This window comes from Sciurus carolinensis, chromosome 10, assembly GCF_902686445.1.
Source record: "Sciurus carolinensis chromosome 10, mSciCar1.2, whole genome shotgun sequence".
NCBI lineage: Eukaryota > Metazoa > Chordata > Mammalia > Rodentia > Sciuridae > Sciurus > Sciurus carolinensis.
Genome location: NC_062222.1, coordinates 43,306,655 through 43,331,420, shown reverse-complemented (window position 1 = coordinate 43,331,420; position 24,766 = coordinate 43,306,655). Strand labels below are relative to the sequence as shown.

Sequence of the window (24,766 nt, the reverse complement as noted above, 5' to 3'; positions counted from 1 at the left end):
CCATATGTATGAAAGCAAAATAAATGTGTCTCTACTCACGTGTAAGCTTCGAAGTCCCCATTATTGATGGCTTCAATCAGTTGTTCAGTGACCTTGATAATCTCTTGCTTTCGTGCTAAAGGCAAAAACACATAGCATTGGGTGAGAACAAAGGACAAAAGCCATACAAAATATTACTCTAATAATATTGCTATTTCCCTTAATAGGGTATTATCATGTATAATATAACCTTCAGGGAAGACAGCATGAATGTTCCTTTCTCCTCAGTCTTGCTGCTTGAAGTGCGCAGACTAGCAACTCTTATCTCTTCTGGGGGCTGTTAGAGACACAGATTCTCAGATCTCACTCCAGACCTACAGATTCAGAATCTGTATTTCAACAGGACTGTCAGATGATCCCTGGGCACATTCACCTTTGGGACCCAGGATTGTATTCTGTTTGTTAGAAAACAACAGCCACCTGGAAGGTCAAATTAATTTTTACTACCTTCGTCAATTTGACTAAATTTGTGAACATTTTCCTGTTCATCATGAACAAATATGTCATTTAAAAAGTTAACAGTAGAGCTGGTCATGGTGGCCTAGGTCTATAATCCCAGCTACTTGGAAGGCTGAGGCAGGAGGATCACCAATGCAAGGTTAGTAGCTCAGAGGGAGCTCAGTGCCTCTGGGAGAAAGAAAGAAAGAGAGAAAGAGAGAAAGAGAGAGAGAGAGAAAAAAAGAGAGAGAGAGAAAGAGAGAGAGAGAGAGAAAGAAAGAAAGAAAGAAAGAAAGAAAGGTGTTAATAAAAAAAATCACTCTAAGGACATATGTCTATCTTCAGAGTAAAGGTATCTTGCATTGTGGCATTCAATTCTATGTAATTATTTGCATCTTTTGTTTAGCTCAATCAACCTTACAAAAGAGGATGGCAACACTGTGATTGGCTATGATATTTAGATAAATGATGTTTTGTAAATTGAAATAACGCACATGCAGGCAGATGAGTAGATGGAAGTCCCCCTGTACAGCTGTCAAACCCGACACCAAACATGATTTGTTTCTACTCCTAATCCACAATTGGTAAAACTACTAACAGTTATTTTGGCTCAAATCTCACCTATATTCCTATCTAATTACATAGATTTCAAATGTTCTTTCCTTTTTTTATGGATGCCTACAGTGCCTGCATCATTCATTTGGCAATTATGTATATGACAAAATTGTCTTTAGTTAAACCACATCATTACTTGTTTTAAGTTGGTATTCAACTTTGTATAGTGTAACCTGTCCTTTTAGTTAAAAGTCCCCTGTGAACAAAGACCTGGTTATTTCTTAGAATCCCCTGAAAAGCTTTGTCTAATGTCTTTAATAAAATAGATGTTCAATAAGTTTGTGAATTTGGTCAATTCAGACTAATGATAACGTTTTATTAATTTCAAAACAGTGTTCTTTTACTTAAGTTGCATTTAAAAATTTAAATTTGACTTTCTTTAAAGAACTTTGTGATTCTCCCTTAACAGTACTAAAAATAAACTAGAGGAAGAGTGCCACAGAAAGTTATCTCCAATCTATCTCAGTGAGGCAGTGAGATTTCTGTTTATCATGGAAGAACTGACCCTTGATTTTAATCCTTTATTCATTACAAGAACCATTTTGGATTTTTTTCTGAATCTGATCTTCAGGTTTTAGGTGCAAACCTAAAAATCTGAATTAACTTTGAAGCTCCAGGTTAACCCAGTGATAACTTTCCATATTTAAAAATAAATATTCTATAAACCTAATTTGACTCCACTGAGAGTAAATGAAACGACCTCATAACAAATTAAGTAATAGACTCTCTTGTAGAATGTGATCATTATATTTGGCCATAAAATGGTTGCTAGCAATGTAAAGGTCTATAATATTAAAATATCACCATGTAGGTTAGAATTCATCCTCTGTTGCCTAATTCCCTTTCATAAATATAAAATAAACCATTCAATGCCTTTGCTCATTTGGTGAATATCAATAATATATCCATCCTCAAAACAAAGTGACAGAAGTAGTAGCCGGAATAAACCTGAAACAGGGGTGCTGTCAGTGACACGTTCTAGCTCAATAATTTAGTTAGGCAATAGGTGATTCATCTGTCAGTGGTCTCAACAATATGAAACTCTGGCAAAGGCTCACAGCAGTTGACCTGATTCTGAAATATAAAGGACATCTATGAGGAGGAGTTCAGAAAACTAGATCCCAAAATGTGGTTACCAGAGCATCTTCTTATAGGAAAGCCTCATTGGTAACTAACAGTGTTTTAACTATGCTCTATGGCTGACTGGAAAACTAGTTTGAAAACAATGTCAGTCCTTTATAACCAACAAAAATAAAATAAAGAGGGAAAGAAAGGGAGAGAGAAAAGATGTCATCTGCAAACTTTCATTGGGTGGGACTCAGTGTACTGAGTTTGAAAAGCTCAAGAGTACTTCCTAAAGTTTCTGAACATCTCTGTGTTCCCTTGTGAGAACAGTATGGAATCAGAAACATCAGCCATCTCTCACTGTCTGAACCACTGTGCAAATACTCATTTGCTCTCCAGTTTTTGCATGCCACAACTGGGCCTTAGTCTTGTCCTGCATAATAAAAGCAACACACTTTGTCTTCTCTTCTAGTTCTTATGCTCAGAAACAATGGTGCTTTGGCCGGCAGAACCGCAAATGGGAATTAGCCCAGATGCTTCTGTGCTGTATCATCACAAGAGCAACGTGACTCTCTTGGCTTAGGAAGGGCCTGGGACTCAGGAATCTTTAGAGTGCTTATTTCCCTGGGGCAAAGGAGCTTCAGTGAGTCACGGGCGGCACATGACAGCTGACTCTTTTAAAGGAAAGCAGAAGGCTGGAAATGAATCATTTGTATATAGTACTCAGCTTGTGGTTGGAACTGTTGCCACAAGCCCAGCGTCTGGCCTGGAGGAAGAGGGAGGGGTGGGGCTAGCTAGCTTTCCTCTCATCAGTAGGGAGGCGGAGGGACAGTCACTGGCCAGATGCCTGGCTAGCTAGGCTCTGTGGGGAGTGTCCACTCTCCTCTGACCTTCCCTCTTCCTGAAGATGAGTCATGACCACTGCAGAAGTCAAAGTGGGAAGAGCTTGGGATGTGTCACTACTTGTCCCAAGATGAGGGAAGAGTGCACCATTAACGCATTCCTGAATGTCAGGTGCTTCTTCCATCCCATAGCTGGCCTTTAACCACAGGGAGCTGATTACCCAGTAGTTTTATTTCTAGAATTGAGGTGCTCATGCTCATAGCCATAGGTCCCAAAGCCCTTTCAGGGGTTTTCCAGGTTGGGGAAAGGGAGGAGAGAAAAGCTAGTGGGAGGGAGGTTCCAGATTCGAGTGCAGTTATTACCCATGCAAACATACTAAAGAATTGGGTAGCTCTTCCCATTCAAATTCCTATTTGGGGGACTTTTTTTTTAAACTCTCCTAAGGAGAAGTGACAGTGAGATAAGAACATGAATGATCCCAGACTTTGGGAAAAATTAAAAAAAAAAAAAAAGAACAACCCACACCTGAGAAAAATTATGTAATATAACCACTTTTAGATTTTTTTTTCTTTTTTTGAGGGGAGGGTGCAACTGAGGATGGAATCTAGGGCCTCACTGCGAGCTACATCCCAGCCTCTATTTATAGATTTCAACATTTCTTCAAACATCAGATTTGACAGGAAGGACAGTAGTCACAGGCACTGCCCAAGGACTTAAAATTCTGATCTCTCTTCCTCTTACAAGGCTCTCCTTGTACTTGACTCTCCTGCTTATTTTATCCCCAACTGTTCTGGGCCCAAGAACTATTGAGCTATTTTCCCAGTCCTTCTTCTGCTTTTATCATTTTTATTCTCATTTGCCAAGTTATCTTTCTTGGCAAATGACTTTACATGTTTCCATTTCTTTTCTTTTTCTTTTTTTTTATTTTTTTATTTTGAGATCTGGCTAAATTGCTGAGGTGGCTCTCAAACTTGTGATCCTCAATCTTCAGCCTCCCAGTTAGCAGGGATTAGAGGCATGTGCCACCTCACTGGCTCAATTTCTTTTAAAGGCTGAATTTGAGGACTTCCTATCACCTCACACTGCATTCTTGGGGTCCTATCGATATCTGCGTTTTAAAGTGCCCTGTATATTTTGTCAAAAGACAAAATTACAACAAATTAAAGATCTTAATTGGCTATATTTTCAATTCTAGAACCAGGCAACACTTCAGTCCTTAAAACAGAAAAAGCATTCCAGTGAGCTTAGCAGAGGAGGTTGGTTTAACAGATAGAAAAGGACTGAGCAAAGAAACAAAAACTGGATGGGTCGTTTCGATGTTACTTTCCTTGTAACGTGGGGACAAGGAGACAGAACAGAGAAATATCTGGTTGGTTAGCATCAGGTTACTTTAGGTCACCTTCTTTTTAAGGATTAAAACAGAGGGAATCTCATTGTTATACCAACAGAAACTGGACTGTTGAGGAAATTTCGCTATTCTCTCTCTAATCCTGATTTCTAGAAAGGTCAGATGAACAGTTTAATTTCACCTTGGTGACATGGAACTTTAGCATTCCATCTGACTTTCAACTTGGTCTGTTGGGACTCAGTGTAGGAATTTAGTCCCAAATAGCAAAACAAAACAAAACAATAACAAAAATCCCAAAGGCCTCCTGTCATTTTAATTTAACATTCCCAGTGACTCCCAGTTGTGGTTTCCTTCCTAGATCTCTCCTCCAGATCTGTGTGTTAAGGTCAATTTTGGAATCTGACTGGATATCTCAAATATACCTGACACCTAACATACCTCAGTTAAGCTTATCAACTTCCACCACCACAAACCTTGCTCCTCCATGGATCTTCGTTGGAGTGAATAGCAAGATTATTCACTTAGATGCATGGGTAAGATGTCTTGGAACCTCCATCCCACCACTCCTATTCAATCCATCAAGTTCCATTGCTTTTGCCTTTTACACGTCTTAGATATCAATCTACTTCTCTCCTCCACCACGACTCTGAGTACAAGGATCCCTCATTTCTGTCCAGGCCCTGTAATGGCCTTCCTACATGATGCTTCTATAACCACTTCTCTTCATCATTCTGTTCTCTATAATGGAGTCACATCTATTTTTAAGCATATCTTTCTGATAACCTTCTATATGAATTTTTCTCAAGTCTTATCATTGTTCTTGGGATAAGTGTCTAAAGACAAATAACAAAAACTTACAATATCTAGATCTTGCTCATCTTTCTAGACCCATTCAAATACTGTTTTACTTTATTCTCTCTGCTTGGCTCATACTGCCTTCTTTTAGCAATTCAAAATAGCCATGTTTCCTTCTATTACCAGCACCGCATATATGTTGTACCATCTCCTTGCTTTTATTTATTTATTTATTTATTTTTCAAATCAGTTCTCAATTATTATTTCCTCAAAAAAACCTTCCTGCCCTTCATGTTAGGTCAGGTCCTAGGCTGTTATAAATTCACACATATTCTATATTTGCTTTTTAAAAGCACTAGTACATTTGTCCTTTTGGGTTTGTTGTGTTTCCCATTAATTTGTTTTCTCTATTACTTTGTAGGGGGCAAATACTATACCACCATGACACCAGCATCTAATATATATCTAATATCTAATATAGTATCTAACATCTAATATAGTATGTGGCACAGACAAAATGTTCAATAAATATCTCAATGAATAGTGAGTCCAGAAAAAATTCAATTGGTTTCTAATTCCCAGTCCCATGGTCTTTTCAATAACTGATACTACATTATTTGGTGATGGACAGACAGACTTTGAAAAATATAAAACTGGGATTGGGTGTAGCACAATAGAGCTCATGCTTATCTCACAGAAGGCTTTGAGTTCTCCTCTGCATCAAAAATAAATATACAGATAAATAAATAAATATTTAAAACTTTGGAAACAGTTTAGGTATAATGTAACATAACATAAATATGGTAAGGAAAGAAAATAATTTTTTCAACTTGTCTAAAATTGATCATCAAACTCCTTTTTCTTCCTGATTTTCTTGTTTTAACTAATGGAACTACAATTTACCAGTCTCCCAGATTAAAAGCCTGGGTTTCTTCTGGACTCTACTGCTTTCCTTTGTACCCCGTATGCAATCATCCATGAGTCATTATTTTTCTTTGGCACTTATGATGATGTTTCCCAGGGTACATTCTCAGTCTCCTCACTATTTCATTTGCTTGCCCTTGGCAATCTCATTTACTCCTCTGGCTCTGACCACATGCTGAGACTGCCAAATCTCTGTCGCTGAGACTTTAAACCTTTCCAGGCTCCATGTTCATATTTCTAACTACATTCTAGACATTTCCAGTTGGCCTGGCATTGATCTTCCTCACAAAACCTGCTGCTTCTCTTCCATTTCTCATCATGGGCAATGGCATCATGATCTACCCAATTGACCACACCAAAACTTGAATGCTTCTTTCCTTTCAGGTTCATGTACAGTGGATCACTAGCTCCAGATCTTTCTCAGAGACATTTCTTCCTCTCTAGGCCCATTGTCACTGCTCTGATTCAGACTCTCAGAAGTTCCTAGGCCTTCCTGCTCCAAGGGGTCTTCAAGAACATGAGTCTATTCTACTTTTTTTTTTTTTTCCCAGTACTGGAATGATTGAACCCAGGGCTTCACACATGCTAGGCAAGTACCCTACTACTGAGCTACCTTCCCCAGCTCTTGCCCTACCCCTCATTGTTAAACAATCACATCTCCATAAAGCAGAGCTGGCAATGTCCTCCTATTTCCTCTAAGGTTTTAAGTGGTGCTTCTCTGTTTTATCTAGAAGCCAAAGCTCAAATCTTTTTTGGTTTGTTTTAAAGATCTTCCTCCTCTATTTTTCCAACTTCATCCCCTGACACTCTCTGTCCTCTGGGACTCCCACATAACCTATTTTCTAACATATCTTGGGGCTCACACTTCTTTAACTAGTCTTGACTCTGATTACTCTGTGTCATTCTTCCCACAGATTGTTCTACCTGGAAATCTCCAATTCCCTGCTCAAATGTTACGCCTCTGTATTGTTCTCCCTGATGGTTCCAGACTCAGTTGTTTTTTTTTCTCACTGTGACCTTACTGCATTATCATAGGACATTCACATATCTGAGAAGGACTTGACCATTTTGTACCTTGAACACCAAGTAGTAAGTCAATGTCTACAAATGAACATATGTATGAATAAGTAAATACACGGTGGGCAATACATATAAAGAGTATATTTTAGAACATTAGATAAATTACAAATAAGTAGATGATGATGATGTGTCCCAGCAGTCTGGATGTGACTCCATTAACTGAAAAGAGTCATGGATCTTGAAGACTTCAAAGTTGGCAGAATGACCACAACATATGAGCCTGTCATATTTTAGATAAAGGAATAATAGTAGACTTAATCCACAAACATCAAGTAAGATAAAGTATGGATTTTAAGTTTAAGTTTAAATTTACTGTCTTTTTAGGACAGCTGAGTGCAATGAAACATTCTAGTTAGTTGAGCTTGAACTTTGCATTTGTTTCAATTTCAGATGAATCAGTTTGTTGAGATGAAATGGCTTGATAAACCCTATTCAGGAGTCTAACTACCTACTGTGAAATTTGGACTAGGAAATGAACAGAATTTATACTTGCAAACTGATTTGGACTAGGATGTTGACCGAGTGTTAGCTGTTGAAATCTTTCAGTGAACTATGCCTAAAGATTATTTATTTAAGTTCTCTTTGAAATGTAGATGCTAACACACAATAAATGTGTGGGGGGTAGAAGTTCATTGGATTAGACAAATGAACTGTCTAATGGGAATAAGAAAGACAGTATAATGAACTGGACATAACTTTCCTCTGTCCATATATGAATACATGACCAATGTAGCTCCACATCATGTACAATCACAAGAATGGGAAGTTATACTCCATGCATGCATAATATGTCAAGATACATTCTACTGTCATGTATGTCTAAAAAAAACAAATAAAAAAAGATTATTTATTCAAGTTGGGCAGGTTGGCACAGCCTGTCATTCCAGCAACTGAGCAGACTGAAGCAAGGGATTCACAAGTCTGAGCAACTTAGTGAGATCCTGTCTCTAAATAAAAAAGAAAAAAAGGACTGTGGCTATAGTTCAATGGTAAGGCATCCCCGGGTGATCAATCCCCAGTACCAAGTAAAAAGATTACTGAAGAGCAAAATTTGCACAGTTAAAATAGTTGTTCAGGGTGTTTTGAGTGTCAACAATTTTTTTCTCAACATGTATAGCTCTATTTAATTTAACTTCTTTCTCCATTTCCCAGAGGTAATTTATTACTTGGCTCCAGACACTTGAAGGACAAGAAGGTTAAGTGACTTGCTCAAGTCATCCAGCAAATCTGGAAGCTGAGCCAGGGTTGGAGCTTTATTTGGCCAAGGTTCTCTTCTGCTGTTTAGTTCACTGACCTATGTTTCTTTCCAGCCCACCATGCTTAATTCAATATTTTGAGATCATAAACTTAAACAAACCACCTAAATGCCTTTGAACTTACTCTGGCAATGTGACTACTTAATTATTGGGCCAGGGTTGTAATTAATTATTATACCAGTTTTACACAACTGGGTGCCCCCTGGCTTTATTATCTTTCCCTGCTGCCATTAACAACAACAAAAATCCCTTGGGAATACGTATTTTAAGCAAATACACAAATTAGGATCATTTTCGTGCCGTAATTTTAGAGGAAAAAGTGCCTATCAACTCAGTTATGCTTAGTAGTCCCTGTACAATTAGCAGCTTTTTTTCTTAGTGAATTTATTTTTACTTCACTAGTTCTTTACATTGGGTAATTTCCATTATTTTAACTTTTAAAATCACACCTATCAAAAACTCTTTCATTGGTTGGTTCAATAACCTATGATATTTATTCAAGTATAAGACCTTGCAATTGCCAAATTTATATACAAGAATGCTTTCAAGAAATTACTATAAAACTCATTTATCCAGAAGTCACCTATTCAATAACACTAACTATTCATCCCTTTAATTATTCAAGGATCTCAAGATTAAAAAAAAAAATTAAAAATTCTTCAAACTCTCTTTGCACTTTGCTTTATGATACAGGGTACTTTCAAAGTATAAATGCTAGTTAATTGGGGGGAGGGAGAAATGCTATTAGTTTTGGCCCTATTAACCTGTTATGGTCTAAAAATAAATGATTTAACACACATATAAGAATAGAAATACCTAGAAATGGATCATTTAGTGTAAGGGCATATAGGTTTAGATTTTTAAAATGTTTTCAAGGATATCACTGGGTTATAGCAAATTATGGTTATATTATTCCTAAAATTACCTTTGATCTGAAGATGAAATAAAACATTTACTATTTAAAAGTATGTTATAAAGATTTTCATAGAAAAATGACTTAAATATTTTATGTTCTGAATAATCTATTCATGGTTACACAGAACATTTGCTAATATAAAGGAATCCAGTCCAGCCACATTAAAGTAATTGGGTAACTTCTGCTACCCCCAGCTGACTTGTAGATGCTGAAAATAGTACAGCATTGTGAATACCATTGAGTATTTTAAGTATTAAGATGTTCCATGAATCAGTTAGGTGTGGTGCCACTTCCAGTTAAGAACTGATGACATGGTAAAAGATGATTTTAAGAAGATGATTTCAGGACCCACCCCATCTGCTTGGATTTAAGATTACAAATTGTAGTCTCCTGGTATTCATGCTTATAACCTTGTGTGACAAGAGCTTCTAAGTACTCCTTAGGGCACCTCTTGATTCTATTGCAGGGTTAAAGCAATAGAGTCATTTTGCAAATGAAAAACATCAGACTTAGAAGAGTCAATGAGACTTAGATTTTTTAATTATTTAGAAAGGTTTTTTTTTTTTTTTTTGCCTTTTTTCCCTTTTCTGTCATGAAGAAAATCTAGTCTTTCCTAATCTTTATACTATTATTAACTCTTCCAGTTAATCCTGCCCAAAAGTTTATATAATGTTAGTCAGAACAAGGTTTTCATCTTTCAGGGCAAAAGTTAATGTCAAAGTGTTTATGTTCTGTCTTTTCATATTAATAGCCAGGAGGGTAAAATATTGTATAGCCATGATGATAAGTTTTAATATTTTCAATGATTCTATTACTGATGTTTGGCTTATAATTTACTTTCTTTTTAGTAACTGATCCCATTCCTTTATGGAAAGTGAAAAAGAGAATTCAATAAATTCATGGGTATATTTACTTATAGCCATACTTTCCTGAATCATTCAACTGTGATTTGTGATTTGTGAATGCTCTCTCGGTTTGAGAGATCAAGATTGCAGGAAGAGCTGGAGGGCATCCCTTCTTTCTACATGAATATCATAATATCATATGCCTTTGTTAGTTTTGCAAAAAACAAAACAATACAACCAACCAAACCAAACAAACAAAAATCCATAGTATTAATTAAAGTGTCATGTGTGGTGTCCTTAGATTTGCTTAGATTTGCTTTTTTGAAAAAGAACAAAGCTGTCTATAGTAGGAGAATTAAAAAATGTTATTGCCTTCATATTTATTGATCTCTATCTGATATTTATTTATTTTCTTTCCTTTATTTTTAAGTCAGGGTCTTGTTATGTTACACAGTGACTTGAACTGATCCTCCTGCCTCAGTCTCCTGAGAAGCTAGGACTATGGGCACACACCACTGTGCCCAGCTCCATCTATTCTGAAAGACTTTTTTCCCCTTATATCCAGGTTAGCAAAGGTTCTTGGTTATATTTCAACATTTCTCACCCCAATGTTTCCTTAGTGAGGTTGAAGTCAAGCAATATTAACACCTAACATTGTATGATATTTCAACTGTAAGAATACCATTTCAATTTTTAAAGTGTTAAATAGTTCCCCTTAACTAATTTTAATGACTTATTCTCCTTTAAGAGATTGCCAAAATAACACAAGAGTCTGTCACTACCCAGGAATATGCTAAGCATCTCCTGTCATTGCATGCTCATATTTTCTAGTTAATTCTTATTTTAAGCTGCTACAGAAATAGTAGCTTATATTTTCATTATAAAGCCCATCATTATCCAATCTACAGCTTCCAGAGTCATTGAATGAGAATCTGCAAGAGCAGATCAGGTCCATTGAAGGGGAAAGCAGAAAGGTCAACTTACAAAATATATGGTAGAATTCAGTATCCCCAATGCATTCTTTAAAAGTAATAGAGCATCTATAATTGATAATGAATGAGGAGTGAAAAAAGTTCATAAGCAAATAAATTAAGGAATTTATTGTTAGTTTCCAAATTATAGAAAAATGAGGGACTGTCTTGATAAGTCAACAGTATAACAGATTTGTTTGGCATTGCAGAGCCAAAGGATAGAACACAATGTAATGTATGTACCTATATGGTCAATGTTGACAATTACTGAAGCTTTGAGATGTTGCCCATTGAATTGGAAAGGCAAAAATGCAGTCTGGATAAATTGCAATGGTCTTTCACACTTCTAAGATATAAGTTTAGAGAAAAATTATTCTTACTTTCCATTTTCATCACATAGACACAGACAGACAGACAGATATACAAACATGCACTCAAAGCAATGTGAATTCCTATAATTCTTTCAGTGTTCCTATGCATGTAACAGACAGCAGTGATAAGACTCCTAGGACCAAGAGTCATTTCTTTACTGTTACTATACTTTTCAAAGCTTCATTAGAAAGATGAAAATATGCTATCAAACTAAAGCTTCCTAAATAAGTCTTAATGATATCTCATAATGGCACTGTACAACCAGTTTAACTTTGGGATATTCTGTTCTAATTCAGTCTAAAAAATTACATTAAGCTGGGTACAGTGGCACACACCTGTAATCCCAGCTACTCTGGGGCTGAGGCAGGAGGATCTCAAATTCAAGGCTAGCCTTGGCAATGTAGCAAAAGCCTGTCTCAAAATAAAATAAAAATGGATTGGGCAGTTGCTTAGTGGCAGAGCATTTACCCAGCAACATGTGAAAGGCAAGGGGTTTAATTCTAGTATTGCAAAAAGGGGGGAAAAAAGAAAAAGAAAAAGGAAGTGTTAATTTTACCTTGGTCAAATTTCATAGGCCCAGAAAAGATGTTATGGGTTTGACCAATGTAACTTCTGTCCAAATTAAATTTATGAACCATATTTTTCAGAAATAACCACATATTATTCCTCTTATTATCATTTACCCTAACAACATAGATTATCAAGTTATTATAAAATATAACATAGTAGATATTTATAGTATGGATATATTGTTTATCTGTTGAACTCAAAAGACGAGCATTCATCAGACACCATTCAGATTATTTGATGAATAATTGGAATCCCACACTTAGAAAATTTACATCTATATTATGTTAACCAAGAGTAAGACAATAGTAAGAATCTTCCATAGAAAACAATTTTGAGATAACGTGGAGATAATGACTCCATGTGAATGCTGAGGAGGAGGGCAACTGGGGATGCCGTCACAGGTTGTCTCTAGTATTAGCACAAACACAGTACAACCACGCACCACCGAAGAGAAACGAATCTAATTTAAGCAACCGTAGTAGGGAGCTCTTCAAAACTTAACAACACTATTCATGCTAGGAACCTCTAGAAGATTCTAATGATATTAACTCAGGTGTAGGTGTTTATACTCTTTCCCACAGAATGTTTTTGTTTGTTGGATTCTTTGTAACAGGTAAGCACAACATTTCATTTTTACTAACACTTGCTTCAATATATTTAAGGAGTATTAATAATTTCCTTCTTAGGTGTCTCTTCTCTTGGAAAGTTGATGAATAAAGAACTTATATTTCTTGAACAGAGTCTTAAATATGTTATCTTATGTGCTCACACTATTTCTACGTTGGTATAAACTCCTCTAAAAATCACCATAGTTTCTGAAAAGCAAACTACCTTTTCTGTTACTATAGACCATTAACCTTTTCACAGGTATTTTCTCTATTGTTCAGAAGTATCCTTACATTTCTGTTCAGCTTAACTTTGAATAATGAGATACAAAATTTCATTAGACTACCATAATTCTGAGTAAAGTAGGCTGGGTATGGGTAAAATTCTCTACTTAGTATTCTAACATGTTATTTTCCCCAAATGAAAAGGTTTGAATTGTAGAGCAGAGTTTCGTTCTTTTTTGTTTTTAATTTGAAAGCTATAGCTGCAGTGGATGTTTGTCTATTACCTCAACTTTTCCTAAAATCCCAAATTCTCTCCTTAATATTTGCTATCTGTGTTTTGCTGGATGGCCATATTGTAAATAACCGCATGTGGTGATGTTAATAAAGAAACCAATGATCCTGTATAGACTCATTTCAAAAATAAATAATAGGTCTTCCACACTTAATCTGTCAGCATCTACCAAGACGGTTAATATTCCCTTGAGGAAACACCGACATGGGAACATTATGGTTATTGAGACCTCTTGCCTGAAAAGTGTTTAAATATCTCTGTATTCAAATACTCGTTTTAAAATTTGTGTTCTACTTTTGAAGAAAACAAGCAGTCTACCTACTTCTAGTAATAATCAAGATATGGCCGAAAGTGAACCAATCTGGGGCAATTTTTCAAAACACTCGATGTGATTATCCATAGGGAAAAAGGATCAGTTTAAATGAGGGAAGACTTTGAGTCATTATTTAAAATATGTTATGTTTAATTAAAAGCAAAATATGTCTCTGACAAAATTAATTTAAAGTAAACTTTGTAATTAATTCATGAATTTATTGAGTGCCTACTATGTGGTACTATGGAGGTGAAAAGCAATAAGTTAAAATAATCTCATTGTCCAAGATTCATCATGAGTTGGGTTGGTGGTGTGGCTCAGGGGTAGCGCCCTGGCCTCACATGTGTGAGGCACTGGGCCTGATCCTCAGTACCACATCAAATAAATAAGTAAATAAACAAAATTCATCAGGAGTTAAAAGAATATTGTCGCCACAATAAGAGACTTTTTAAAAACAGTAACTTCAGTTTTAAAGCAAAGATGAATTTGTTTTCTGTACTTGCGCAGCTTCCATGTTTTTATATGTTAGTTAGCTGGATGTGGGTATTAACATTTACAGATGTCAAACCTAAAATAAATGGTTGAGAAAAAAGAAAGAACAATGCTAAGAATTAAAACAACAAACCCCCAAAGGTCCCTTTGGATTTATGGACTTTTTCAATATGTTTTCAATATGATATGTGTTCATTTTATCTACTCATGGGAAGAATGGGCAGCAGTTATGTAACCATACTGAGTATCTTGGCCCAGGCATTGCCAGGCATTTGACAAACATTATCACTATTCACTGTGACCATGTTCTATTACTGCTATTATAGTTAGGTGAACTTATAGGAAATTACCACAGTAAAACAGCAGAGTAATCCTAATAACCCATCACAGGAATTATTTTCACAAAACAGATTGACAAATTCTGTTCAACAACAGTAGCCAGGGAAAAAACACTATCACACTGTAAAAGAAATGAAAGAAGAAGGACTAGCTAATATGAAAATTTCTAATGAGAAAGAATTTTATTTATGTACCCTGAGAGAAAGTTAATCTTTTAATATGAAATAAGATACCATTTCATTAAAGTCCTCTTTAATGAAAGTCTTATAAAACTAAGAACTCCCTAAGGAAATAATTTTTTTTTTTCCTGAACTGGGGATTGAACCCAAGGTCACTCTACCATTGCGCTACATTACTGCCCCATCCCACCCTTTAAAAAAATTTTTTTGAGACAGGGTCCCCCTAAATTGCCCAGGCAGGCATGGAACTTGCAATCCTTCTGCCTAGGGTTCTCAAATCACTGGGATTATAGTTATGTGCCACTGCACTGGACAAAGCTGTTTCTTTTTACCCTCAGCCTGTTCTATCATTTCCAACACATAGTAGGTTCCAACTGTGTGTGTTTTAAATTTTTGCTTCTTTGTGGTGCTGGGGATCAAACTCAGGACCTTACATATGCGAGGCAAGCACTCTACCACCAAGCCACATCCTTAACCCTTTGTCCTTTTATTGTTATATTTTTTAAATGAATGAATCCAAATATTTTAAATAGAGGTCTCTGTCAGGAATTACATATGTTACATGCCTCTGAAATTCTCTGTATTTATTCAGAAATGATTATATCTATAATCTTTACCTATATCTATGCTTTTATGTTAATTTTTAATGCCCGTATTATTTCTCTAAGCGTTATCTGAATACTACACAGAAACAAAGAACTGGAAAACTGAAGATAGCCATGTTGGAGTCATTGAAAGGAAAATTCAACTTTGCCTTGTCCCAGGATGCACCAGTTTCAGAAATGAAAGAAGAGTAAAAATTGTCCAGGGGAGTTATATTCTTGGTGATCCCAAGGTCTAATATTAGACTAGGTTATGACTCAAGGCTAAGCAGCATGCAGGAAACAAGCCTTAAAAGGAAATAAGCAATAGGTCAAAACTAAAAGCAGAAATACATCACAGAAAAAAAAAAAAAAAAAAAAAAAAAAGAAAGAAATGTATCACAGGAACTAGTGTGGAAGAAAAATCCCACTGAACCTGAACTTTGCTAGGCAGGGAAGTTACCGAGAAGCTCATGAAGCTCATGAAATCTCTGGGACATTTTGAAACAAAGATTCAATGATAGGCTTGCCAAAAGTTGTGCTTTTACTGGAAAAGGTAAACTTAATCTCCATATTCCCATTCTTCCCAAACTTCCCTTCTTCTCCACTTCAATCTGGGGTCATGGCTCTGACATAAATTCACAAGCACCATTCCTTCCACTTAGTCATGAAATTTAGGAACCTGACATCTGATTTCCTTTTTGGGGGAAGGAAGGGGACGGGGGCTGGACCCGGGATTAAACTCAGAGGCTCTAGGTCACAGAGCCACATCCCCAGCCCTACTTTTAATTTTTTATGTAGAGACAGGGTTTCACGGAGTTGCTTAGTACCTTGCTTTTGCTGATGCTGGTTTTGCACTCAAGATCCTCTTGCCTCAGCCTCCCGAGCCTCTGGGATTACAGGCTGTGCCACCATGCCTGGCCTGACATCTGATTTCTATATACTCTCTTTTCCCCATTTGTCATAGTGACTGCAACACCAGGAATAGCTTTAAAATTTCTCTTTCTCCCTTTGAAAGTTTAGATTCCTTGTGCCTGGCAAAGGGCTTGGTTTTTCCCTGAAAGAGGGCTTTAGGGCTGGTGTGATTCCAGATGGCTGGTTGTTAGTCACAGTATCTGGAGTCCCCTTTTTGTTCTGTTTCCCAATCTTACAAGTTTTCTGTGAAGATGAAATGAGCTTTTATTTTTTTTTTTTAAGTCCCTGAAGCCTGTTTGTAATGGTAAATATATTTTTTTCCTTATTTGTTTGAGGTGCTGAGGATCAAATCTGGGGCTTCTGAATGCTAAGCATGAACTCTACCACTGAGCTATAACCCCAGCCCAAGGGGAAACTGTTTTCTAGATACAATGGCATCCTGCATTTTACATACATAAGGACAAGGCATTAATTATTTCTATTCAGAATTAACTCCACAAAAACTGGTAAATAACATGCTATTACCAATGAAGTCAAGACATTGTTACAGCTTAGAGTTAAACCTTCTTTCTTTCTTTTTAGTTATACGTGAGTGTAGAATCCATTATGACATAATTATAAAAGCATGGAATATATCTTGTTGTAAGTCAGTCCCCATCTCTCTCCTCCAGTCCTCTTCTCCCTTCCCTCTACTGATCGTTATGCCATTTACTTGTAGTTACTATTTTCTAAACAAACTTTCTAAGTAGCATGATCTTAAGCTTCATTGGGGGCTCTTTACAAAAGACAAGCTAACACCCTATTATGGTTTCACGGTCTCTCATTATTTAGGGCCTTGGACCTGATTTCAAGAGCAAAAGGTGACACTTGCAGACTTGAGACTAAATGGTGCTACCTACCTTGGAAACCTTCATGTTTGTTAGAAAACCTCCAGGGCCTTTGCCACCATGCTTTCTGGAATACATTTATATATTATTAAATACATAGGATATTATATTGTGGTATGTGAAGGCTGCAAGATTCTAGAAATCACCAAGTTCAGTGCAGTAGCTGAAAGCACATTTTCCGCTCCTATTGGCTATATGCCTTAACTTCTGTAAGGTTAAAATTAAATTCTGAAAAGTTGGACTAAGAACGCTTACTTAATGGATGAAGTTTTATCAGGATCATGTAAGGTAAAATCTTTAGCTACTCTGGGATAATTTTTATCACAAGATTAAATCTTTGACAGAAACTATGAACCTTGTTTATTATTTATATCTCCTCAGTAAAATGTAATTTTCATGGAAGTTGAAATTCGATTAATATTGTCATTTCTGAATATCCTGTGCCTTTAATTTGACTTGCATACAATAATCCTTCAATACGCATTTGTTGAAAGAGAAACTTAATAAATGTAAAAAAGAATAGTAAATTTCATTCCTACTTGTCCTTTATCATTAGCCTACAAATATGATCTAGATTTGTTCATCAAAACAAAACTCAACCCTACTTTGACCATGTATCTCCTTCTAGATAGTCTTAAAATTGGTCTTACTATCTTGACCTACCCCTCAAATATATACACCTCGGAGCTGCCAGAGCAGTCCTCCTGTGCACATCTTACTACATCACTCTCCTCTGTAAAACCTTCTGCTATTTCCTGGTACTTGGTATATTATCATTGTCTGGGATCTCCCATCTGTCTTTGATAAAATGGATCACAGTCTCCTTGGTAAGACTCAGTGCTTTCCATAACCATACATTCCCTCCTTCCTTTCTAATTTGGATTTCAATCTTCAATAACATTTTTATTTGTTTGTAGGACTTTGGACCTACCATGCATTGTTTGTGTGCCTTTTATGAAGCATATGTTTCTCCTCTCCCTGGTTTTTGTTTCCTGGTTTTTGTTTGTATTCCTTACCCTTTAAAACTAAATTCAGGTCGGGTGTGGTGGCATATGCCTGTAATCCCATGGGCTCTGGAGGCTGAGGTAGGAGGATCTCAAATTCAAAACCAGCCTCAGCAATTTAGCGAGACCCTTAAGTAACTCATCGAGACTGTTTCTAAATAAAATATAAAAAAAAATAGGGCTGGGAATGTGGCTCAGTGATTAAATGCTGCTGGGTTCAATCCCCAGTACCAAAAAAGAAAATTAAATAAATAAATTCAGGAGTCACATTTTTTTGGGGGGAGGTGGTACTGGGGATTGAACCAAGGGGTACTGTACCACTGAAGTACATTCTCAGTCCTTTTTATTTTTTATTTTGAGGCAAGGTCTTGGTAAGTTCCTTAGGGCCTCCCTAAGTTGCTGACATTTTATATTTTACATTAGTTTTAAAAAAGGTAATAAATTATAATCTAAAATAATAATTACACATAATGTTAAATTCAGCAGCTTATTAAATTGGTCTATTTTAAATTACACAATGGTATGAATAGATACATGAACAAAAACAAGAGAGTTTTCTCCTCAGTACCTATGAAACTGTTTTCATGTTAGTTCTTGCCATCTATGAAGTTTTGGATGACACTAGTGGTGAGGTGGATTCTCTCTTGCAGTTTTAACTATCACATAAACAAGTATGTATAAATAATAAATGTCAGATTTTAGATTTAAAAAAATTTGAACTGTTAAAATGAGTTAAAAATTAAAAGAATGAGAGTTTAGTCAAGCTTCTGAAACTGATGGAAGGAACCTTACATCATACACTTGTTTCCTAATATCCACAGGAAATTTATTCTGAAACCTCTGCAGAAAACAAAATCCAGAGATGCTTAGGTCCCTTAAATATAGAATTGTTTTTGTATATAACCTGCTCATATCCTCTTGAATACTTTTTAAAAGATATTTTTATTACAGCATTATAGTTACACATAACAGTAGGGTTCATTTTGACATAATCTTACATGCATGGAATATAATTTGTTTATTTTGGTCCTTGGTACTTTCTCTTTTCCTCTCCTTCTTCCAGCCCCGTTCTCCCTTTCTTTATTCCACTGGTCTTCCTTCTCTTTATTTACTGTTTTTTTTAAAATTGGTCCTTTATAGATACACATAAAGGTAAAGTTCACTTTAGTATGCCGTTTTACACTTGAAATCATCTCTAGATTGCTTATAGTATATAGTGTTGTAGTGCTATTATTTAGGGAATAAGGACAAGAAAAAAATCTGTACAAGTCCAATACAGATGCAGTTATTGTTTTTAATGATTTTGATTTCCAGTTGGTTGAACCCATGGATGTGTGGCCTGGAGAAATGAAGAAATGACTATATGTGCTTTTAGGATTTACATACTATTTCAAAAAATATACACTACATTATTTTTGCAGTTGTTATTTCTAAAATTCATTATAATATTTTGCAAACTTGTAAGAAAATCTATTTATAGTACCTCTGAGCCCAAAACTTTATTAAAATAGTGAGTCTATTTTTCTTATGATAAAAACATGTAGTTATGTATTTTTGCTTGTTAGTTTAGATTTTTTTGTTTTGATTTTGTATTAAAATGGGTTGGCAACAGTTCTGACTACTTTGTCAGCAGACTTGCACAAGCTTAAAGCTCTTCCTGACAAATTAAAGATACAGACCTGTCAGAAGGCAAAGAGTAAAGAGAATCACAGAGTGAATATGGAAAAAGTAGAAGAAATGTGAAGAAAAGAAAAACAAAGAGAAAAAGAAAATATTTTTGCATTGGTGGAAGATTAGAATAAATTATACATCAATTCTGTAAGTTACTCATCCTGATTTAAAAGCTAAAAGATCAATAGGTTGATGAAAACATACAGACAAGAAATTTTCTTAATAATCTTGTAAAATCAAATATTAGATTAGAACACTCAAAGCAGTTATATTTTACTACACTAAAGGTCCTCTAAGACATGTTTAGCCTAATGGAATGGCATAATTATCAAAAGTCTTTAAAATATTCAGGATTTTCTTGATTTGAGTATTCTTTGTGAGTACGCACGCAAGACAAGTCAAGTGATAAACTGCATGCAGATCTGAAGAGATTGCCATGATCTGATTATCTGCTCCAGGAAATCCTACACAGAAATGAAGATTTTCATCAATAAAACAGAACTTAAGGAGAGCTGAACCTGAGTACACCACACTGTACACTAATGTGTATATTTTTAAAAGACACAAGGAAACAGCTCATTCATTAAGAGATTCTGTCTATTAGCTCAGACCAGGAAGTCTGGATATCATCAAATACCAAATCTCATTTAAATAATAAGGATGCCAACATCTCTGCCCATAACCGGGTCTTTTGCAAACATCCTATACAGCTTCATTACCATCACCTATTAGTTAGGAAAAGGAAAAAGAGGTTAAACAAAGGCATGGCTCCACACATAGTCAGTCTCAAAGCTACAGATTCCTGCATGTTGCACAGAATTCTATTGGCCTAGACATGTAAGGATGAAATGCAGCAAGAGATCCAAGCAGCTGCTCAGTGGTGAGCTGAAGTGAGATGCTGGAAGCAGAGTGACACAGATGACAAGGGCATTCAGGAGCCCAACTTTGACAGGTGTTGCACAACTCTGGCATGCTGGGAAAGAGCAGCAGATGGATCAAATGGACGTGCACTCATCAGGAAGTGGGGTAGCTGACTCTTAGCAATGGTGCTGGGCGGGTTATGAGGTGAAGAGGCATTGTGGCATACAGCGACAGGCCCTGCAAACCGTGGCTACAGCCACAAACCAAAGGACAGTCTTTAAATGTATACAGTATGGAAAGGACCATTGCTAAATATCATTGTCTTTAGGCACACCCACACCCCTAGGAAGGAGCACTGTTAGAATTGCCATTCTCTAATGATATGTAAACTATGACAGCCTTTCAGTGACACTTGAAATTGATACAAGGTAATGTTTTACTGCATTAGCATATTCAAAATAGAAATGGCTATTTCAACAGTTTTGACCTAAAAATTTATACTTTGAACTGAATACAGTAGTTCATGCCTATAATCTCAGCTACTCAGGAGGTTGAGAACAAAAGGATTGCAAGATTTGAGGCTAGCTTGGGCAATTTAGCAAGACCCTGTCTCAGAATAAAAACGAAATAGGCCTGGGGACATAGCTCAGTAGTAGAGTGCTTGCCCAGTATGTGTGAGACCCTGGGTGCAATTCCCAGTACCACAGACATGCACACATGCACACAGAGCTATATTCTAAAAACATAGTTAGTTGTAGTCAGAATTTTTTTTTTCTTTTGGGCATGTAATGGGCTGTTCTTACCCCAGTGCTGCTGTGACAGTATGCTTTAAAACTCACATTTGTTTTCAAACTGTCAGTATCTCTCCGTGACATTCAGTTAGTGGCTGAGTTTATTGACAACATCAGAAATATTTGGTTTTTGAATACAGGACAAAATTAGGCAGTTGTAAAAAGATCAACATTAGAAAGCCAACACATTTCCTTTGGAGAAAGAAAACAAGGAACTCTAAAAGCTTTTGCAAAATAAGAGTTGTAAAATGAAGCAAATCTCTTAAGATGACTGTGAATTTAGGAAGGAAAGTGTGATTATAACTCAATACCGAAGTTTTATAAGAAAAAGAAAAGGATTTTTAGATAAAAAATACACTTATCTTGAATCTCACCTTCTCACTATATTTTCTTGATACTTGTTGAATTACCTAAGAGAAATGAGCCTACATTTTAACAAAAAAGACTCCGGTAAAGCAAACAGAAGTGGGTTTGACTCTGCATCTCTGAACTCTCTTGACAATGACTATTTTATAAGGAGAAACATGGAGTTCAGGCAAACAGTAGGCCTTCCATAAATATTTGCTTAATGAGTGAGGAAAGAGAGCCTAGACATAGCTCAGAAGTAACACCTCATCTGGGCCTCAGGAAATCACAGTCATTCTGAATGGAAACCAGCAAAAAGAAAAAATGGGTCTCCTCCAAATCTTGGTTTACTATGGTGCTCCAGGTTTTCTGGTGAAGCACCACTAGTCTACCTATTTGTCTCCTTCTTCCTTCTCCGAGAAGAGCTGGCTTGTCTATGCTGTTTTCACCCCAAAGAATCAGGGAGGAGGGACTGTGCTGCTGGTTTATCTCATTTCTCCCTTTGACAAGATCACCATATGTCTAAGTCCTCCCCACCTCTGCCCACATTCTCTGCAGTGGAGAGAACACAGAAGCTTCCCTGGCAGGGAGTCCTTGGGCATGGGGCATTGGCAGGGGGAACATGTGGTATGGTATTCAAGAGATAACACTAACATGAAACGCCACAAGTTCAAGTACGGTGTGGGACATGCTATGTGTGAGATGGCTGGAGGGAATGGGAGAGCATGAGCCAGCAGGCAGGAGTGTGCTGTGGCAACATGCCTAACAGTGTATTAAAAAGTGTGGTGTTCTTCCTGATCACAAGGTACTACACAGAAAGGTCAGAGTATGTGTGGAAGGAAGAAATGCCATTTTATAGATAAGATATAGTCTTGTAAAGAGGACATAGTTCTGATCAGGTTATATAGCTAATGGTCTTTGTGAGTTCCTACATGTTTAATATATGGATAAATTTGCATTCTAACAGAGATGGACAACAAATTTCCTATTAAGCTATAGTTCCTAGAACTATAGCAAATTCTGAGCTGAAGAAAAAAGTATAATCATTCAAATGCAGAACTGTATTAGGGTCTTTCTTAAGGACTGTGCACTGATAAATGCAGAGATTCCTACGCAAACATATTGCCAGCATAAAAAATACCTTAAACATTTTTGACTACTTTACGTCTCCCCTGCCTTATAGTCAAAATGATGAGCTGGGTGATCTTGCAAAACATCTTCTAGTCTTAATGTTTTCTGATATTTAATATTAAAAAGCTACTCAAAGGCTGGATGGGTCTTATAGAGAACACAAACAAGGCCTAATGTACTCTAGTTAGGATTCTGTGGCCAGATCCATGCTAGTAAAGTTAAATAGAAACTTCCTTTATTTAAGAGATCCAAGGAAATAAACCAAAGTACCTTGGACTTAATTCTCAGTTGGACATTTCTTCTCAACTCAATATTAAGCTTCATTTCTCTAACATTTGGTGTTATGCACGTAGCATAACTGTATAGGCAAATAGTGTTTCCATTTGTTATATCCCAGAAGGACTCTTTGTATATACTGATATTTACATAAATTAATATCAATGATCCTGAATAAGTATTTCATAACTGAAGAATCACATTCAGGAACTCTGCTCATAATCACCAAACAATAAACAAACTTCCTGGTAGATGAACTGCAACAGTGAGGTGTTGGTACCTCCTAATTTTATTTAGTTATTTAAAGAGTCACAGTCTTTTCAGTGGATAATGCATGCATTTTCTGAATCTTGATCAAGGAAAAAATGTGAAAAATCACACATGACATTTTGCTTAGTTGAAAGAGTTAATGAATCCAAGTCCTTTAAAAACATGCTGCTTCTTGAGTCACTGAGAAAGTTAAATAGCACATCTGCTTTTTTTTTTTTTTTTAAACTCTATATCTAATGTGACTGGCATCAATGATTCATAAAATTACTTCAGTTCAAATTTTAGCTCAGGGGCAAGAGTGAGATGAACAGACCTACTAAATAAAATACCTGACACAGCTATCCTCCTATCCATTATAAAAAACAACAATTGACTACCTCTAGCAGAGTTAGGCCAGTGCACTAGAAATATAAATAGAGCACACTTTAATAGTGCCAGTTGTTCTATTCAACCCCAAAGGGAAAAGTCAGCAGAGATGACTGGCAACTTGTGGTCTACAATCATCTTTATTTCCTTAACTGCCCATATTCCCTTGACCTGAGAATTCCCTGGTTGTTTATTCAATAACATGAATACAACCTTTCAAGCCTATATTTTACTAAAGCCATATATGGAATTACAACCTTCGGTGATGCTATTAGGTAAATCATCTTTCTACATCTACATAAGTTTAATTATTTGAGGTATCATATCTTTTAATTTTCTTCATATGTCCTTTCCTTTAATAATTATACTTTAAATATCTTTTTTCTAACCATCATTTTTCAGAATGATTTCTAAATAAGTGACTTATAGAAGTTGTAGTACACAAAAATAAGAACACAAACTGCAAAAGTGATTGAAGCAGATTTAACCCAGTGATGTGCCCACAAGGAAGCAAGCTAACTGCAGTATTTAGTACTGAGAAGAGGCACTGAGAAGATGTCAGTAGCTTAAAAAGCTCCGACAACCTAACTAAATATATTAGAAAAGTACAGGAAAACCTATGGTAAAAAAAAGCTGGCAAAACAAAATTCCATTGATAACCACTTGAAACCATCAAAAGTTTAAACAAATGTTATTTTCATACTGTGTCCTTGAATATATGTTGTTTCTAAAGAGGGTTCATGAATATACCAATGTGTGCATAAATTTCATATTACTTTTTAACTGACAAATGTACAATTTATCATCTACCCACATAGTTATTACTAGTTGTCATTATAACAATGTGGCAGTGTGTATATCATGTTGCCTATATTTTAAAACACATAAAATAATGTGAAAAAATTGACAAAATCAATATGCATATATTATTGAAACAATAATGTATTTATAAAAAGGAAATTAACTTTGTGTTTCAGGATAAACCTACTTCCTAAATTCACTGTTTATTTGAAATAAATTTTGTTCTTTTCTGATACATATGGAACTTTGAGTTAGGATTCTTCATTTCTGACGTAAGCCTACCTTTCACATCTTCATCCTCAATTGTTGTATTTGAACTCTCAGTTGATTCCTGTTAAGAAGAAA

At 36.0% G+C, this 24,766-nt stretch overlaps 1 protein-coding gene across 18 annotated transcripts in view; it reads right to left on the bottom strand.

The window, feature by feature from the left end:
- Nucleotides 1-24,766, bottom strand: part of Camk2d (calcium/calmodulin dependent protein kinase II delta) — a 301,010-nt gene that overhangs the window by 11,845 nt on the left and 264,399 nt on the right. For all 18 annotated transcript variants that reach the window (XM_047566259.1, XM_047566254.1, XM_047566260.1 and 15 more), the window contains 2 exons: nucleotides 24,704-24,752; nucleotides 40-115 (listed from right to left, as the gene is read on the bottom strand). In XM_047566259.1, the coding sequence (XP_047422215.1) occupies nucleotides 40-115; nucleotides 24,704-24,752 (125 nt within the window). The remainder of the gene's footprint in view (nucleotides 1-39; nucleotides 116-24,703; nucleotides 24,753-24,766) is intronic.